At 40.1% G+C, this 16,315-nt stretch overlaps 1 protein-coding gene and 1 pseudogene across 1 annotated transcript in view; one reads left to right on the forward strand and one right to left on the reverse strand.

The window, feature by feature from the left end:
• Nucleotides 1-2,370: 2,370 nt before the first annotated feature.
• BRDT (bromodomain testis associated) overlaps nt 2,371-16,315 on the reverse strand; it is a 45,047-nt gene continuing 31,102 nt past the window's right edge. Inside the window, exons 16-19 of the mRNA XM_054980360.1 lie at nt 12,114-12,259; nt 7,062-7,267; nt 3,651-3,804; nt 2,371-2,436 (exon numbers count right to left, since the gene is read on the reverse strand). Of these exons, the coding sequence (XP_054836335.1) occupies nt 2,371-2,436; nt 3,651-3,804; nt 7,062-7,267; nt 12,114-12,259 (572 nt within the window). The remainder of the gene's footprint in view (nt 2,437-3,650; nt 3,805-7,061; nt 7,268-12,113; nt 12,260-16,315) is intronic.
• LOC129330524 (small integral membrane protein 8-like) lies at nt 13,946-14,241 on the forward strand (annotated as a pseudogene).

Here is a 16,315-nt window from a genome sequence, read left to right on the forward strand (position 1 = left end):
ACATTTTTCTCTTTTGCCAGAAGAACAAGAAGTAGTTGAGTGTTGAAATTCTTTCACATGCAACAATTCAGCAAAGGGTAGGGCTAGAGGTCCAGTGGCAAAATAGCAAAAAGATGCCTGGCTGGGTGTGTGGGTATTCTGACAGGCAGATGAAAATATAGTGGAATAACACTATTCCTATACAATGCTGCATCCATACCTCAAAATTTTTAAAAAGGCTAGGCAGAGACAGTACAGCATTGGGGGGGGGGGAGTGTTTCAGTGTGCATGAGGTGTGAAAGTGAGAAAATGGATTGCCATGCCCTATTTGAATCCACATTATTAGAGCAATTTCACCCATAATTGCATCAGCGATATGACAACCACAGAAACCCCCCTCAGTGTGGAAGCAGCTCATGTAAGTATAGTTGCATCTGTGAAGCTCCTATAGCAAGGAATGGGTACAAAGAGGCTTTTAAGGGCTCCACCCCCTATCAATCCAGGGCTTGAAAGGTGGATATGGGCACAAAGAACAGGCAAGGAAGGGGCCAACAAGGAGAGAAGACTGGCATATTTCCCTGATTTTGTGGGCGGAGCAAATTACCAGCACTCCCCTCTTCCTTTCAAACTTTACTATGGGAGAGGAATGTAAGTGGTTGCCTAGAAACAACCATACTTGTTCTCTCTTCCTCAGAACAGGCCACCCATTTAAAATGAGAACAGCAGTACAAAAGCAAAGAAGACAAGTATGATTTGGTATCAGCTTGTAGAGGGAATGAATAATGATCACCACTAAAGTGTTACTGTTTACAATGGAAGAGAAAAGCACCTGTCTCTTTTCTGATTGGAAAGTATGGCATTAGAAGAGGAAACCAATGCAGCGAATAAGGATCTATGACATGAAAAATATTGTTAGTGTAGCATCTATCTGACCAGTTATGAGAAACTATGCCAGAGAGATATTTGCTACCTTCCAGAGTTATGAAGATTGATGAGGGTTTTTTCTTCTTCCAGTACAAGTGACTTGTACCTTGTAGGAGGATCTCCCAATCTTTAGGACAACTTTTCTGGAGGTGGTGTCTTTTCTACTCAAAAGGGAATGTAATAAAGCCACTCGGTACCCATGGTAGATGATATGCAATCCTATAAATCTCAGGTAATGTGTGTAGAATTGGGGGGGAGATCAACAGACGAACATCAAGAATGGGATTTCAGTTTGACAGACATTTTCTAACAAATATACAGTATAATAATAAAATTCAGTTTATATACTGCCCTTTAGGACAACTTAATGCCCACTTAGAGAGGTTTACAAAGTATGTTGTTATTATCCCTACAACAATCACCCTGTGAGGTGGGTGAGGTGAAAGAGCTCCAAGAGAGCTGTGACTGACCCAAGGCCACTCAGCTGCCTACAAGTGGAGGTGTGGGGAATCAAACCTGGTTCTTCAAATTAAGAGTCCTGCTGCTCTTAATCACTACAACAAACAGGAGTTTTTAAAAAAAGTTTTAGAATTGCAAAACGATTAAGCTTTGAATAATGTTAATTTTTAATTATCACATGACTGCCGTAGAATATAAAGGCACATTGTTATCAAATACAAAAGACTGCATGTATCTTCAAAAGAAATGAAAATAAAACTACATGCTTGAAAAACAAAAGCAATTACATATTTACAGTTTTTACTATAAAATGACAATCGCAGCTATCAGATTTTTCCACATACTAAACAGCTAGAAATCCAAAGTTCTTATCTTTTGAGTTCTAAAGAGTTTGAAAAAAGTGTTCTTGCCCGCCATTTCAGAGAAGCCTTCAACTTAAATACTTTAGCCAGAAATAAAAGGAAAAATTAATCTGAAAATACTTTTGTTAAAAGTATAAGCATATAGAAACACATAATGAAATAATGTATTTCATGTTCAAACAAAGTGTCAATAGTTATTAGTAATTATTTAAATACAAAACCCTTATAATGCTCAGCCTTTGCCCATATCCCAGATGTATTTAAATACCGACTTTGACACTCCAAAGCAAATCTTATGCTTATTTCACTTCACTAAATTAAAAAAAACACACCTTCTGAAACAGAAGGTTAAAAATGTGTGGAACAAATAGTACAAAACTGATGGTGCTCAGAAACTTGGCCTATAAAGCATGACTAATGGATCAGTTATGCCTTTGCATTGCATGACATATGCTTTTATGATTTTAATATCACACATTTTATAAAAGAATCTTACACTGCTCTTCAAAACGATGAACAACTGTTCAGAGAGAATGCCACCACAGAGATTTTGAAACATTAAGGTCAGTGGGCTAGAAGTGTATTTACAATCCAATGTCCTTTTAAAGGAATGGTAGCTAGATCACACCATCTTTCATTCTCCTCACTACAAGGTTTCTTCAAATGTCGCCATGATATCACTCTGCATATTCATATCAATGATGCCAGCCATCTGTAAAAAAAAAGAATTGAGGAGATACTTGTTAGGCCTTCACATATCTCACTTAGGGACCTGAAAGAAATCACAACGGGAGCTGGGAGATTGACTCCCCCTCATTTTTTCTCTCACATAGGCTCAAACCAAAGGAGGGGAGAACATTTTGCAAACTCTACCCAGTAAAGTCTCTCCATGAAGATTCTGTAAACATTTAGTGGCTTAAAGTAAGTAAGACCAACTGACCCTCCACCTTCCTGCCCCCCCCCTTAACTGATGCTCACCTTTCCCAGTTCTCATCAGACTAGTCCCCCTCCTTTTTGTTTACTTTATGAAGTCTGCATATGTAGAGAGTAGGACATTTCTGTTGATGGCCTAGTTTCGCTGCTTTTATTATCAACTTGGAGGACAGCTGCTTCAATTTTGCCTATAGTTACTGTTTCAGTGGGTATTTGCTTTTCATTAAATATGCATAGGATTGGTCTAACATTTCAAAGGGAATAACCAGGATTATGAGTGAAATTACACATTGTAATATAGCATATTCTCACTGAAATCCCCCTTTGCAACATTTATTTCACCCTGCACCCTATCCTGTCATCACAATTTTAATTTATTTATGTCATTTATAGTCCATCTTTCTCACTGAGACTCAAGGCAGATTACACAGTGTGAGATTAGTACAATCAGTGTAATCGATTAGCACAACCAATGTGCTGTGTCCTGACATCAACATGATGTGCTTTTCCCAGAACCACTAGCAGGTTGCTCATGATGTAGACCAAACTTCTGAAAAAAAATATAATGTCAGGACGTGGAGTAAGCTGAATTAGACATTGTGGAGGGGAAAGTGATCGATCCCAACATGGGGCTGACATTTGCAGAAGCTAGCTTTTTTTAAAAAAAAAAATTGCAGAGCTGCTTGATGGAGTAGGAAGGAATCTTTTTCTGCATTAAACTGATGCAATATATTTCTTTGCAAACAACAGCTATTTCATAATGGAATAATGACTTAGAGCACTCAGCATCACTCTGCCTTTATTTATAAGCCGGCTTCACAGGTATCTTAATTGAGAACAGCCAGTGGAATTTTATTAACTTAAGCTATAGCAGCAGGATCTCATCTGTTGCATTAACATTTGGGCTGAATGATCTTTAACGTGTCAAGAACTGGCTATGAGAGGGTATATGAATACAGTTAAATTAATGGTGTAATGGTGTCAGTATCTCACTGCTTCTCTCCTCCTGCGTTCTTGTTCCATTTTTCTTGCCAAGTTACGGTCAATGATAAGATTTTGTGGGGATTGTAGCTGCCCTTTAGATGACATCTCTTCTCCTTGGGATGAACAGTTTGTGGTGGGTTCCAATTCTGTTTCTCTGTTGCTTCTATTTTTTGAAAACGTAAGAGGGATAAAAAGGCAACTTCAATATTTGAATCTTAGTGATTCTACCATACATGACTTACTTTCGAAGGAAAAGCAACCAATAACTTGTGTGTCTTTGTGTAAGTCACAGCCAACTTATGGTGACCCTGTAGGATTTTCAAGGCAAGAGGAAAATAGAAGTGGTTTGCCAATGCCTGCCTCTGTGTAACAACCCTGGAATTCCTTGGTGGTTTCCTATCCAAGTACTAACCAGGGCTGACCCTGCTTAGCTTCCAAGATCTCACCCCATTCAAAGCATCCCTCAGTCTGTATCTGGTAGATTGGAAAGGCCCCATGTAACCCCGATCCCCCACACCTCTGCATATATGAGCAAGGATGTCCCAAAGGAGTAAAGCAAAGATGCAATGGTGTTGTCAGACACAGCCCATGCGAGAGATTACGGGCATCCCACAAGCATCACTACCCCAAAACGACAAGTCCTGATTATCTGAGACCAAAACTCTGGGAGTCCTTTCAAAAATTATTTTTATTGCTAGTAAAATGTACACAATAACATTATCAATTATGCAAGAGAAAACTAAAACAATCTGAATTAGCTATTATTCCAGTATTTTCATTTGTGTTTTTGTCTTCCTGAAATGTAACAATTTTGTCAAATGGCACTGTCCAAATTCCACTGCACCAATCTGTAACAGAAGGTGGTGGTGCTTCTTTGCCATTTGCAGCCAGACTCATTCTAGTAGCAGTTAAAAATAACAGTAATCAGTTTGAGATTATCCTTTACCATGGTATTTTTCAGATAATCTACCAGTCATTTTTCCAATACCAAAAGGCCATAATTTGTGGGCAGTTCCAGCATACACAAGAAAGATCTGCGTTAGGAGTTTTGACATTGCCAACAATCTGCTTCTGTCGATTTGATATTTCAGAGTTCAACACCAACAAAAATGTAATTTATGACAGCTTTCTCTCATAATTATTGTCATCTGATATCTAAATATGTTTTTCCTTAACCATACCCAGTCTGTCTGACATTTGATCTCCTTTCAATTTCCCATCTATTTCCGTATTTCCATCTTGGAAAGTTAAATTTTAACTAAAGTTGATATATCCTTGGGGCTCCTGGGAACAAATTTAACAGAGCTCTACTTATTAGGATCACTTACCCTTCTCGAAGGCCATCAAGCCTTGGGCAGTGAAGACCAGGCATGGTGCTATGAGGAAAGATTATCTTTGTTATATCTGTCCTACTCACAAGTATACCAGCAGAGAATAGCGGAAATGAAGACTCCCAGGACAGGCAATATAGTTGGTCATTCTGCTTCAAGTTATCCAGAGCAACAGCATGGAGCCCTGCAGTTCTTCCAGGCTGCTTAGTAACTCCCGTTCAAATCCCTTTGGTTTATCTGCTTCCCCCCAACTCTGTATTCAAATGGCAAGGTAACTCTCTGTTCCTTTTCCAAACTCTCTAAGGTGTCATATTCCCTAGGCTGCAGAGTTAAGTCTGAGCTGTTAAGGTGCATTAAAGACTTTGTGCTATGTTCCTCATCAAGTTTATCAAGCAAAACCACAACGGTCCCATTCATGCCCGTGCCACTGGTCTGAATGTCAGACTAGGATCTGACAGGCTCAAGTTCAAATTTTCCCTCTGCCATGAAAGTTGCTGGGTCACTTTGGCAGTCAAATCTGCCGTCTAACCTACTTCACAGGGTTGCAAGGAGAAAACGTGGGAGGGAGAACCACATATGCTGCTCTGAGCTCATTGAACAATAGCTGGGATGAAACTGTGCTAGACAAATCACATGAAACTACTTTATACCAAGTCAGACTACTAGGTGTTGAGGGCTAGTGTTGTAGAGTGGGTAGAGTGTCGAATTAGGATCTGGGAGACCCAAGTCTACCATGGAAGCTTCCTGGGTGACCTTGGGCCAGTCACACACTTTCAGGATAACCTATCTCACAGGGTTATTGTGAGGATAAAATGGAGGCCAGGAGAATGATGTAAGCAGCTTTAGGTTCCCCGCTTGGGAGAAAGGAGGGTTACACATAGAAGTAAATAAATTAAATAAGGTAAGTATTGGCTGCTCTGACTGGCAGCAGCTATCTAGCATCTCAGGTAGACTTTTTCACACCACCTTCTATACAGTCCTTTTAGCTCTGTGATAATGTGGGGCCATCGAGATTCAGAATCTCAGGAGTCTTGCAAGAGGTAGATGTTCACACCTAGGTTTGGGGTTTTTACTCCATAGGTATAGGACAGAATATCTTACCTGTTTAATGGTCCCACATTATCGCAGAGCTTATTCCTTAGCTCGGTTTAATGTGCTACCTTCTGTGATACTTTATGGGAGAATTCATAAAACGCCACATGCTAACACAGGTTATGCACTTGTGCTCAGTGAGACACAGAAACCCTGGAACATGTTTTTTTTGTATTGTACTTATTACCATGATATATGCTCCACACTTATTGATCCATTGCTGAGAAAGCAAATAGGGAAATCTGATAAATGTAAATTTTCCTATTGGGAACCAAAAGGAGATCAAAACTGTATCTAAGTTTTTGTATCTTGCATCTATGAGATGAGTTGTGTATTTGTAGACTGAGTTTTGATTGCGTGGAGTGTGTCTGTCATTAATATGGAAATAATGCCAATAAAGGTTGCTGCTGCTGCAGTCCTTTTAGCCAGGCATGCTGGATTTGGAAATTGGGACTTTCAGCATGGAAAGTAAGTGCCTTAGGACTGACTCACAGCTACACCTAAAGAAACGTGCTATTCAGCACCAAAAAAGCTCATATCACACATCTTGTTAAAGTATACAGTAAGATTTGCCTCCAATTTAAAACCCGATTAGTAACAAATTGGTCAACTTTCAGTTTTTCAAACATGATCTCACCATGTTATACCTCTGAACAGTTTGAAAAGCATGATTTTTACATAACAATTTTACTTAAAAATTTATTAGTCAAGCGGAAGCCACGCAGTTACTACAAGCTTTAGGTGCTCCTCTCCTCATCTTTTAACTTTGATATCATATATAATGACAAAAACCAGATTATGCTTCAAAGTATTTAGCAAACTGTGTTGCTCTTTTATCAGCATGGTGACTTTCCTACTAGCTTTAATTATTTCCCCGCAAATAGGAATCAACTCCACACAGCCAACAAAACAACCCAGCTGGCAACCACTCAATACGGTTAGTTAAATGGGCCTATGAAAACACAGCCTTTCAGTTTAATTATATAGAATTACAAACCTCTCTTTTTCCTGAGGGAGGTTCTTCAGTTTCCTCTTGGCTTGTTCCAACTGCCTTTTGCGTTCCTTTGCCCACTCGTTCTCTTCTTTTTCTAGGGCTGCTTTTTGGAACTGCCTGAAGCTGTCATTGGAGGATTTAATGGAGACTGGTGCAGGTACCATTTTCCCTAAACTTGTCCAGGAATCAGCATGCTTGACTTTTATCTCCTGTAATTGATACATAAGGGACATTACCCAGATTAAAACACAAGAACATACCGTGCTTTATCACCTCTGACAGGATTACAAAATGTAAAGCAGCATCATGAAATGCTTTTTCTTTAAAAAATGTTATCAAAAAACATCAAGGGTTGCTTGTGTTTTAGACTCATCTTTACTACATGTAAATGCATGCAATAAAACTCACTTTTAAGGCAAAGCAACTGTGAGAGAGTGTGGTTTGCAGCAGTTCAGAATGCGGCAGGCCCAATAAGTGTCAGAGCTAGCAGCTGGGAACATGCGCTGTCCACTTTGAAACAGCTACATTGGTCACCTATTTGTGTCCGAGTTCAATTCAAAGTGCTGCTTATGACTTTTAAAGCCCTTCATGGCCTGTGGCCCACACATCTGAAGCACTGTCTCCTTCTATATGTGCTAACTACAAGCTGCTGCTGGTTGTTCTCCCACTTATGGAGATCCACTTTGCATCAACCAGAGCCCAGGGCCTTTTCCATCATGGCCCCACATTGTGGAATGTGGTGGAAGAGGTGAGGGGAACACCATCACTGGAGATCCGCAGTCTTGTTTGTTTGCCAGGGCTTTTAACAGTGTATGAACAGCAGGTATTTGTTCAGGGGCTGTGGTTTTTATTTGTCATGATTAATCATTACTTGTAAGCCACCTCAAGACAAGATGAAAGATGGGGTATAAACAGTTTAATAACCTTGGGAGGGAGGAATGCCGTGAAATTGAAGGGTTGCATCGGAGAAATAGTGAGGTTCCCCTTTTGAGCTGCTACATGACTACAGATAATTTCCTCCTGAAAATGTGTGCTAGAGTACCTATTGGGGTTTTAGTCTATATATTTGCATGTAAAGGCAATTTAGATCTGTGACATTTTGGAACCACAAACTATCTACTGGCCAAAGATGACGGATTTTACAGTGTTGTTAGTCAAGTGTTTTGGTACATTGAACATGAGGTAGAGTTAGAACTTCAGCCCGTAGCAGATCTTCAACCTCACGAAGAAATTCACATTTGCCGCCAAGTTAGCAAAAAGATAGACCCCAGGGAATACCTGCAGAACCCAGCCAAGCCCTGGATCATCTAGAATAAATCTGTCATCTGATGTTCCTGGCCCAATTAGACAACAAACCTGATTTTAACATAATTAGCAATGCCACAAATTAAAAGCTTTTTGGGAGGAAATGGCTAGCCTTACTTTTACAGACACAACAGTTTATTTGCTCCTCTGCAACGCTTTACCTATAAAGTAAAAAAGGATCCTTAATCTGCAAGTCCTGTCCCCAGAGCTACACCCTATTCCCTTGCCCAATAACTTTTTTGAAACTAGTGACTGAGGACCACTATAGAACAACAATTGGTTAGGCCTTCTATAAAATTCAAGCACTGCTTTTTCGACTGCTCAGACCAGTTAAGAGCAGGGGTCATTTTGTTGAAAAAGAACAGAAGGAGCTCATTAGCATAACTCATTAGCATATGCCATACCCTTGACATCACCGGAAGTGTGTCATTAGCATAACTGATTTGCATATGCCACACCCCCTGACATCACCTATCCTGGCTGTTTTGGACCTAATCCTGGCCATTCAGGGCCGAAATTGGGCCCAAAATGGCAAAAAGGGGCTGAAAATGGCCGAAAAGGGGCCCAAAATGGTCAGGATTGGGCTGCTGCTGAGTGAGAGAGTGATCCACCACCCGTCAGAGGCCCGATCTGGGCCATTTCAGCCCTAATTCAGGCTGAAACGGGCCCAAAATGGCAGAGAGTCAGGTGGGCAGGGCCACCTGACGTGACCTCTATGGGGAACTACTGCGTTCTCCCTCAAAATGAGCCCTGGTTAAGAGTGACATTGCTACAAGAACTGCTGAGGACCTCTGATGTTCCCAGGAAAGCTCAGATGCGTCCCAAGTCACTACAATGCCTCAAGAGTCTGCAAGGTAGCAAATGAAGTGGTGTCAAATCCTAGTAATTGCACCCACTTTCATCATGGAATAATTTCTCTCACATAATACAAGCACATTTTTCATTTTTAAGAGGGTACAGCTAGGTTGTGCCCGAAAAGGAAATTCATTAGGAAAATATTCTTCTGGGCTGCCTTTCAGGGTTAGGACTGTGACAAACCACCTTTAAGGTACCACTGAACTTGAATCTTACTATCCTGTGGTGTTTTTGGTCCTACCTGGAAGGTAAGATTCAGAGGATGATGCTATGAGATTGCCACTCAAGCCCCTTGGCCTCTGGCCTACAGGGACCTGCCAGGTTCCATCTTATTCCCTAAGCTTTTTAACACCTGAAAGAGGCTGCTGGCGGAGGTTATCCAGAAATTTATTCTAGGTTGTTCTCAATATGTGGAGGATACTCAGTTCTATTTTGCACTTCCAGCAGACCCTAGGGAAGCTGTGGAAACTGAGAACTGGTGCCTGGAGTCAATTTTTGGATTTATGAAGGCTAACAAATTGAAACTTAACCCTGACAAAATGGAAGTATCCAGCATAATCCTGATGGCAACCAGCAGGATGCTTGGGGGCAGGGAAGTGGGGGTGGAACAATGTCACAGAGTTTCCACTGATTCCTAGAGCCTATGTCACTTCTGGATTTTCCCCAAAAGTGATGTTGCGATATAGCCAACATTGCTTTTTTTATATATATGAAGTTCCTCCTCCTGCTCAAGCAAACAAGGTTGCTGGAGGGAGGCCTTCTACCACAGTGCAAGGCTAGGCAGCCATAGTTGCCCTTGAATAGTGTATGGAAACTTTAATTGGTGCAGAATGCTGCAACCAGAGTTCTGACTAGAGTGGGTTGTAGGGAGAGTATCACTCCAGACTTGTTCCATCTACACCGGCTCCCAATTTGCATCTGGGCCCAATTCAAGGTGCTGGTATTGACCTTTCTGCCCTTAACAACTTGAGCCAACATACCTTAAGGCCCACCTATTCACATATGAATCTACTGACTACTCCACATCTCTGGAGGCCCTGCTTCCATTGTCCCCAACATCTGAGCCTGCATAAGGTAGCAACCTGAGAAAGGGCCTTATCAGTCATGGCACCAAAACAATGGAATTCCCTCCCCACGAGTTTCATCTGCCTCCTATTTACTTTCTTCCTCTAGCAGGTGAAGATTTATCTGTTTTGTTTGAAGTTCCCCCACTAACCGTTCTTCCCGTTCATGTGTCTATGCATTTTGTTTTTTTGTATATACAACAAAACTTTAGAAAAAGTACATGTATTTTTAAGCTTGGTCTTATGTTTTAGATTGTTTGTTGCCTTGGAGAACCTAAGTTGGGTTGAAAGCAGCTTTAGAACGTTTTAAGTGAAAATAAATTTAAAAATATAAACTTGCCTCTCCTCGTCATTTGCATACTTGGCACAGCAGTGTCAAAAAACAGGGATTTGTTTAGGGTTGTCAACTTCCAGGTGGGAACTGAAGATCTCCCAGAATTACAACTGATCTCCAAACTACAGAGATTAGTTCCCCTGGATAAAAAGGGCTGCTTCAGAGAATGAATTTAATGGCATCAAATCCCTGCTGAGCTCCCTCCCCAGGCTTCATCCTAAGTTTCCAGGAATTTTGTAACCTTGGGTTGGCAACCCAACTCTGATTTGTTGTTTTGATGTGGGGGTGTTATATAACTACTTATTTTGAAAAGTTTTATATTTATGTACAAAGGAAAACTCCATTCATCCTGAAAGTGTACAAGGACAACTATCATCAGTGCACCAGGCCATGCTAAAAAAATTTGGCATATTGTAAAAGTCTGTCATTTAAGAAAATAAATCTCAATTAAACATCACCTACCACTCTATGCCTTTTGTGTGGGAAAACAACCTCCCCACAAATATGTCATAGAGAACTTCTAATGAGTCTTTCATGAGTTAAGTTTTGTGCAGAAGCTGCTTTTTGAAGGGCAAAAATATCAACACTTTCTCTGCAGGTCCACATGAAAATTATGAAAATTATGTACACCTGGACAAGTTAGATTTTCACAGCTGTCCAATGAGTGGTAGCTGAGGTATCCACCACTCTTATAATCCATTAATATTATGCAGTTTCATTAAACTCCACAGTGTGGAGAAGATGTTGGCGGGTAATTTATATTTACTCAGGAAAGTGGGTTTGGGCTGAGTCATCCTGTAGGAGTTTCCCAGGGTGTGGAATGCTAATGGAGGGCTTCACTGTATCCTGAGGAGGTTCTTTTGCATATGGATTGGTGCTTGATATGCTAATCTTCTCTGCAGGGCTATTGTGGGATGTGGAGTATTTTGTTAGCCTGGTGTTTTGCAGGGCTGGAAGCCATGCTCGATTCATTCTTAAAGTCTCTTCTTTCCTATTGAAATTGTGTTTATGCTGACTCAGCCCAAACCCACTTTCCTGAGTAGATATAAATTACCTGCCAACATCTTCTCCACACTGTGACACTGAGAGATCTCTGTCTTTTGGTGCTTCACCTCTGAAGATGCCAGCCACAGCTGCTGGCGAAACGTCAGGAACTACAATGCCAAGACCACGGCTATACAGCCCGGAAAATCCACAACAACCATCGTTCTCCGGCTGTGAAAGCCTTTGACAATATATTTGTTGTTTTTGTCAAGTTATGTACCTGACTTAGTCATACATCTGAGTTAGTCATACACTCAGATTGCCAGCATGCCTAACAACTGTTGTTATTGGCCATTCTCTTTGCATTTTGTGCCTGGCTGACTTGACTTAAAGTAAGCTGTCGTAGGTGCATACAAGTCAGCCCCCACCCCCACTAGTCAGTCTTTAAATGTTGTATGTGATTTGACCCAGTGACATGTTAGAGAAAGCAATCCCCAAAACTGATGATATTACCTTTGTAAGAGATATTGAAGGCTTAGCAATGTGCTGTGTTTTATCCTCACAGTTATCAGAGCAGCTTGCTGGAATAGCGGCATGTGTAGAATCAATCATACGTTGCCCACACGGACCATCTGGAAAGCTAGTCTTTAGTTCTGGATCTGGAATATAAACAGAACAATAAGTGATAAGGCAGTGAAATTTCTAGTGGGCGGAGAACTCCTCCGTTAAATCTCTTATACTAGGTGAGAAGCATATCCAAAGTAAATGTTATCCATTTGAATGTGATTCAGAGAGTACATTTTTGAGTCATAGGAAGGTTTTATTTGTCCCTTGTTTACTATGCACAATTTCCAAGCAGGCAGAAGGGCAAGAACTCCCAGCGTGGCTGTAGCTTTCTATTTTCAGATGCCTGCCTGAGCGTAGGAGAGGCACATTTTCCGTTATTCATTTCCTCTCCCCCTTAACCCAATATCTCAACAGGGACTCTTTTCCCTGGTGTGATGCTCTTTCCCAGGCTCCCTAGGGAGAAGAGCTTGTTACTAACTTAGCTTGTTGCATTCAAGATAAGGTTCTCCAGGCTGTCTCTTTCTACCTTCTTCACACAAATAGGTCAGCTCAGCTCCCCAGTTTCCTAATGGAGAAAATTTTACAGTTCACTCCGAATGGGTTACAGTTACAGGGGAGTAAAGGGCTGTGTGGCAAGTAATTTTTTAAAAGGAGAAATCTGCTATAGTGACAAAATAATTTCCCCAAACAAGCTATAAATCACATTTCACTGTGTACTTCCTATACATATAAGCTACATGTCTGATTAGGGAATCTTTTGAGGATACCAAGAGTCTCCACAGAATCTTTGTCAGAGATTCCAACTGCTCCCATCATGCCACCCAACCATCACAGTCCCGTTCACATATTAAGATGAATGCATTTGCATCTTGCACGTACATGTATATATTTGTATGTACGAAAGAGCCAATGTGTATTAACTTTACAAATGAAACTGGGGACCAGTACCAAGATAACTATGGGTTTCAATCATACATTCAGCTATACATGCATTGAATAAAACATGAGATTAAAAAATTGGGGAGGGGGGGAGACGATTTTCAACCTTAAAAGAACTAGGTAACCAAAAAGGATGAAAGAAAAAAACTTTTGCATACAAGTGCCAAGACCAATGCCATGTACTGAAATCTTCAATAAAATTCCAAGAATTAAATACACATATAACCAAAAGCATTTTGGCCATGGCGTCTTCCTTGGTGGTTTTTATTTATTTGTTTTGTACATACCATACATTATAGAATTCCTGACCAAACACTAAATAAACACAAAAAAGATGCACAAGTCCTACTTCCCTGTTCAAATAGAACTACCAAACAACACGTTAGTTAGATGATAATTTTTTAGTAGTCCAGATGTCTAAGATCTCTATAAACCAGGTCGGTATAAATCATATCAAGAATAGTCTGTATAGCCACAAAGAATCCAGAAACATAATTCAAAATAGATCACCAGTTCCTGGAGTTGCTGGAGTTGCTCCATTCTGGAATGGAGCTATTTTTCTCAAAACTACTACATGTTTGACAGCTGCTTGGAAAGCGTGCATATGGTGGCTCTACATTGTGGAGAGCCATTTGAGTGATTCTACAGCCCCATGCACATTTCCACTTTGGCACACACTGGTAAACACTAACCATATTTCTCAATGCCTGTTGCAATCCAAATTCTACATCATGACAGATATATACTATTGCCTGCCATAGCCAGGGCCAACTATGCATGAGTTTCAAAATGGCCAAATGTTGGTGCTGAGCCTGGTTTGATACGGAAAGAGCAGGAAAATGTCCTCGGCATCTCTGCCTCCAGATTTACAGCACGAAGCACCCAAAGAGAAAGACTATCGAGTTCCTGGACTGCAAAGTGCCCGGACCACCAACCTGTTCTGTGCTGTGAACCCAGAATTCTTCACATTAAACCTAACAAACCTGTTATGGCTTTTGGGCTTATAGCAATTACACTTTGTGTAGCCTACATTAGCTATTTGCATGCACAGCAAGAGAATAAAAAGGACATCTATGAAGCTATTGATGGCGAGGGAAACAGATATACTAGGCGGAAGACTTCAAAATGGGACTAAACAAGTTAACACAAGGGTGTATATGAATTATTGTAGAAGGCGAGACAAATAATTGCATGTGGCTTTTTGAATCCTGGTTTTTTGGCTTCATCTGGAGCATCAACATTTTTCAATGCAATAATTTATATTTCTCTTTAAATGTAATTCAGTTTAATTGACAGTGTAAAATGTTATTGTCTGTAAATATTCTGAATAAAACCAGCATTAAGAAAAAATGGCCAGATGTTGACTTACTTATGGGAACTACTGATCAATTATGCTAATAACAACATTAATTTAATTACTAATAGAGTTGGGGTAGTGGTTTACTCTTGCCACTGACCTGCAACACTTCTGTTGCTTTCTGCTTTAAATGTTATTGATATTATGGAATAATACTGAAGGAATAATTATGCTGAGAAGGAATAATATTAAAATTCTATTACTGTTAAAACCCCTGTTTTAAGATTTAAATTCACAAGATTTTGGAAAGAAAGGGCTCTGTCAAAGAATGGCTAGCTATTTACACTGGGTGATATTGCCAAGTATTAGGAAATTGAGAAGGTAAATCTTTGTAATAGATTTTTGTATATTTATTAATAAAAATATTATAAAAACAGGTTAAATGCTGAATTGCATTTCTCCTCACCCTACTCTTTATAATATCTATTAATGAAACAACACTATTTCAGAGGTCTGTATAATAATTTCAGGGATAAATGGAAAAACATTTATGTTGCACTAAAATATCTGTTTGCTCTTGTGGAAGGATTAAAACAAAGATCTTTTCAAATATTCATCAAAGGAATAGGATACTACATGTCTGATGAAACATTAACTTTCAACTGATGAATTTTAACCCAAGGAACATTTTTTCCTACCAATTCTCAAGAAGCAAAAGTTGCTATTGATTCTTTTCAGTCATTACAATTTTGTCAACCCTATCCATCCAGAAAGAGTGCACTATGAGTAATCCTTTTGATAAGTGCGGTAGCCATTGTGAAAATTAGGCTACGTATGTACACACGATTGGCTGCTCAGGTTTTTAAGGCATGTCCTCCCAGATATCAAAGCTGGAAAATATGCCTGTTGCTCCATTCAAACAAAACAGTGACATGAATATCAAGTACTGGCACTTGCGTGCCCAGCTGCGCTGCATTACAGCCATGTTTGCAACGGTATGCGTGTCAGCAGAAGCTACTATATTCCATTTCAATTTGAAACCACCCTTTCAGTCGAATGAAGTGATATTTAGAATATATTCCCCATACTCGGACTTTGAAAGAGAATCAACTGCCAAAAAGAAAAAAAATTCAGAACCAAAGGCAGTCTTTTCAGTACTGGCAGTGTAAAAATTAACAAAGTATATCAACTGCATAATACAATGAAAGAAAATGAGGCCTGACTGAAACATCAAAACAGCCCAGGAACAAGCTGAGCCAGATCCGCCCCCCCCCCCCGTCCAAGTGCTGCCCTTACCATTGGGGCTAAGCTTGATTCTGACTAACACCAGTCCTCTAGGACAGCAGCCCGTGGGAACTTCCCAATAAAAGGAGCCATTCTGCCTCAGGAAGCACCCATCAGTCAACTGATCAGGCCAGTCTACGTTCCTGCTCTTAACTGAATTGCATAGGATGTTGACTCAAGTAACAAGATTATGTACTTACTCCACCCATCTCCCACCACTCCAGAAGATTTCCTATTTTCACCCCAGCTTAAGTCAAGACATTGACAAATTTTCTTTGGCTCTAGGAACCAACCTCATTTTTCCAGACTTCAGAGTTTCTTAATTTAATAACCAGATTTTCTAATTATTGCTACCACAAAACCTACGCCTAATCTCTCCACAGTTTCTCATATTTTTATTAAAGTGATGATAAAAGTATTGCAGTATCTAGATAAATATAGGGGTAAACCCTGGTTGTCATCACAACAAAAAATTAACTTCTAACCCCCGCCTTTCTCCTCCCCAATTTCTCATAATTCCATTCTTACTTTAAAAAGCTTCATTTAGTTGACTATTGGAGTCAGTATAGAAAGCAACTGGTTAAGAAATGAACTCATGTTCCGTTCAAGTTTGCACATAAAGCAATTA

Source organism: Eublepharis macularius, chromosome 5, assembly GCF_028583425.1.
Source record: "Eublepharis macularius isolate TG4126 chromosome 5, MPM_Emac_v1.0, whole genome shotgun sequence".
NCBI lineage: Eukaryota > Metazoa > Chordata > Lepidosauria > Squamata > Eublepharidae > Eublepharis > Eublepharis macularius.